Source organism: Triticum aestivum, chromosome 4A (assembly GCF_018294505.1).
Source record: "Triticum aestivum cultivar Chinese Spring chromosome 4A, IWGSC CS RefSeq v2.1, whole genome shotgun sequence".
In the NCBI taxonomy this organism is placed as follows: domain Eukaryota; kingdom Viridiplantae; phylum Streptophyta; class Magnoliopsida; order Poales; family Poaceae; genus Triticum; species Triticum aestivum.
Genome location: NC_057803.1, coordinates 671,356,759 through 671,359,928, shown reverse-complemented (window position 1 = coordinate 671,359,928; position 3,170 = coordinate 671,356,759). Strand labels below are relative to the sequence as shown.

Sequence of the window (3,170 nt, the reverse complement as noted above, 5' to 3'; positions counted from 1 at the left end):
CTTCCACGGCCACACAGCAAGAAATGATTGACCCATATACAAAAGGGATCTGTGTATTGTACTTATGCTATTTCGTCCAAAAACATGGTTTCTTATGGATTTCAAAATTATTTCGCACATGCTTGAGTGCAGTTTACTCAAATATTTTCATAAAGAGGATTATGTACTGTGTTTTGAATAAAAGAGAGGCCTCCCTCTCGATTTTTATTAAAGAAACAAAAAAAGATGGGAGTAATACTTCTGACAAATACTATGTTTATTTTATTTTAAAATAAAATGCATAACGTCCAAACAATTTCCGTAAAAAAGGGCTACATTTTCCCATCCAGCGGTCAAACAGACGTGAAAAATAACATACGGGGCCGCTCGGCTCATGGTGAGACCAGCGACATGAAGCAAGCCTCGAAGCCGTCGATGAGATCCCGGCCAAGGGCCACGGACACCTGCACCGCGCCGACGAGCATCGCCACCTCCGGACTGAACATCGACACGATCTCCGCCCGGCTCGGCTGCCCCCATCCGAAGTCCACCTCGTACGCCATGAACCGGTGCGACGACCCCTGCTGCGAGCGCCTCTCCGGCGGGATCCCCTGGTAGGTCTCCGCCCACCGGTCGGCGTCGCCCAGCGGGTCCTTCTCCTCCACCTGCTCGCGGATCGCCCGCCGCAGCGCCCCCGCCGCGTGCGCGAGCGCGCCGTCGTCGTCGTCGCGGCACACAAGCTTGCTCGCCGTGGCGCGCGCGAAGCAGAGCTTGACGCAGTTGCCGAAGAAGCCCGGGTCCAGAGGGGGCTGCATGCGGCGGCGGCAGTCCGCGGGGAACAGGAGGTATGCGTCGTCGGCGGCGCCGGCGTTGACTGCCTGGTCCGGGTGCTTGGCGCGCGCCATGGACGTCCACAGCAGCGACGCTACGGCCACGTAGGTGCTCGGCGGCGGCTGGTTGTCGTTGTCCGCTCCGGCGGCTTGGCGTTGCTGCACGATGCGCCGCTTCAGCGACTGGATTTGGCCGGCGTCGAGCAGGTATGTCCTCCGGCTCTGCCGTGTCCAGTCCAGCTCCGGCATCGTGTTCACGATGGGCAGATCCGGCGCGCAGAGGCGAGCGAAGTTCCGCGCCGCAGCCTCTGCTTTGGGGTGCCGCATGATCACCGACCGGTCAAACGTCGGGGGCGGCACGAGCCCCGCCACTGCCGGCGATCCCTCCCGCGACGCGGCGGCCCACGCGCGCATGAACTGAAACAGCGACTGCCCATCGGCCACCTCGTGGTGCATCGAAATCCTGACCACCACGGCGCCCGCACCCTGGTCGTCTCCCCCCGACAGCACCGGCCGCGTGACCTGGACAGCGAGCAGGGGCGCTGGCAGCCTGGCCACCTCGAGCTCCGGCACGAGCTGCACGAACGCCTCGGTGTCGTGCTCGGCGTCACGCGCGAGACGGCGCATGTCGGCCGCGTCGCCGGAGTACTCCGCCTGGACGAACTTGACGCCGAGCTGAAGAGCATCAAGGGAGCAGTCGACGACGAGATCTCCATCAAGGGAGGCCGCGAGCCTGCCGGCGAGCGGCGCGAAGACGGAGAGCGTGGCGGCGAGGGAGGCCAGCAGCGAGCGGACGATGGCCGGGAACGGCGGGAGGCTCGGTGCGCCGTCATCGTCATAGAAGAAGATCCGCTGGATCGGGGGGAGCGCGAGGAAGAGGGTGTCGAAGGGCGAGAGCTTGATAGTGGCGGCGTGCCCAGGCAGCTCCGGCCGGACATGGGTCGTGTCAAGCACTCGCACACGGACGTTCATGGCGGCACCACTACTAGTGCGCACTAGTATTGCATGTAGCGTAGTGTGCGATGCGGGCAGCACGCAGTCAGTCGTGGATCATATGGCGATGGACTACTCTTTTTTTTTTTTGAGATGGGCGATGGACTACTTTGATTGGTTACGATGCGGGCACCACTACTTTGATTGGTTAAGTACTGTTGGCGTTGGACTATGGATTTGGGATAACTGAGAAGGGGGCCCACGTCGAGGTGCGAAGAAATTGTTGCCTGCTCGTTGGGACGTGGTGCCCAAGCTACCCGTCCCCAGATCGTTGACTCTGGAGTGATCGTTGACTCTGGAGTGAAGATGTTTGACTTGCTATCGTCAGCTAGAAAAGCTTTTATCTGCCATGTCCGATAGAGATGCAGATAGAGCATCCCTAGGAGCTTCCCTAGTTTAATAAATAAATAAATATCACATGCATTCCTCTTACTCCCCTTGAAATCCAAACCTACTAATCTGGATTGCTTTCATCTCAACAAAACCCAAGTACTGTTCTAGTTAAAAACATCTCTAGATCACCGTGATTTCTACTTTCTCAGTGCGAACGACATCGACACTAATGCCACGCTCATTTGAGACTCCAAAATTCCTATCAAGGTCCGAATCTTCGGTTGGTTGCTCTTTAGAGGGCGGCTGAACAACAAAAACAACCTCTTTCATAAGCATAGTGTCGACGATGAAACTTGTCCGCGTTGCGGTGCTTTGTATGATGGCACGCAACACTTCTTCCCCGGCTGCCCTCTAGCCGATGCAGTTTGGCGGCAGCTGGGTCTTCAAACACCCACATCTGCCATCCACATTTGGGACACCTCCACTCTTGAATCTTGATGGCCTTGACATCAACCTGTGGCCATCAGTGGCTCTTTCCATCCTTTGGAAAATATGAGATTTATGAATGTGCGGGTCTTTTGCAATGATTTCACGCATTGTCCATATAACGATCAAGAACATATTAGAGATTTCTCCCTTTGGACGTTCAGATGTAATGCTCCCTCCCTAAAGGTGGCGGCCATATCATGGCGCCAATACCTAGCCTCGTGCTCTAGCGCAATCTTGTAACAACTGACCCTTGCGCCACTTTGAGTAATGATTCAGGTGGGGACCCTCTCCCCTCCGGTGATTGTTCAGGAAAAAAATACATTACCAGGAAAACTTGTTCCTCATGTTTGTCTCGTTGCTTCGATTTGCGAGGAAATCATGCAACGCCCGACCATTCAACACCCATGTCTGACGCTCGCCCTAGCTCACTCCATGGATGACACGCGGATCTCGATTTTTTTTAATGTTAGCAGGAGAACTGCTAAATTCATTGAATAGACAGGAAGGTTGGTCCAGTTTAAGAGGGAAACCGGACCTAGAAACCAT

General features: G+C 55.7%; 1 protein-coding gene across 1 annotated transcript; it reads right to left on the bottom strand.

Annotated features, from left to right (window-relative positions):
- Positions 1-291: 291 nt before the first annotated feature.
- LOC123083017 (anthocyanin 5-aromatic acyltransferase) lies at positions 292-1,902 on the bottom strand. Its single transcript, XM_044505179.1, has one exon. The coding sequence runs from the start codon at positions 1,779-1,781 to the stop codon at positions 372-374; it is 1,410 nt and encodes a 469-aa protein (XP_044361114.1). The 5' UTR covers positions 1,782-1,902; the 3' UTR covers positions 292-371.
- Positions 1,903-3,170: the final 1,268 nt, after the last annotated feature.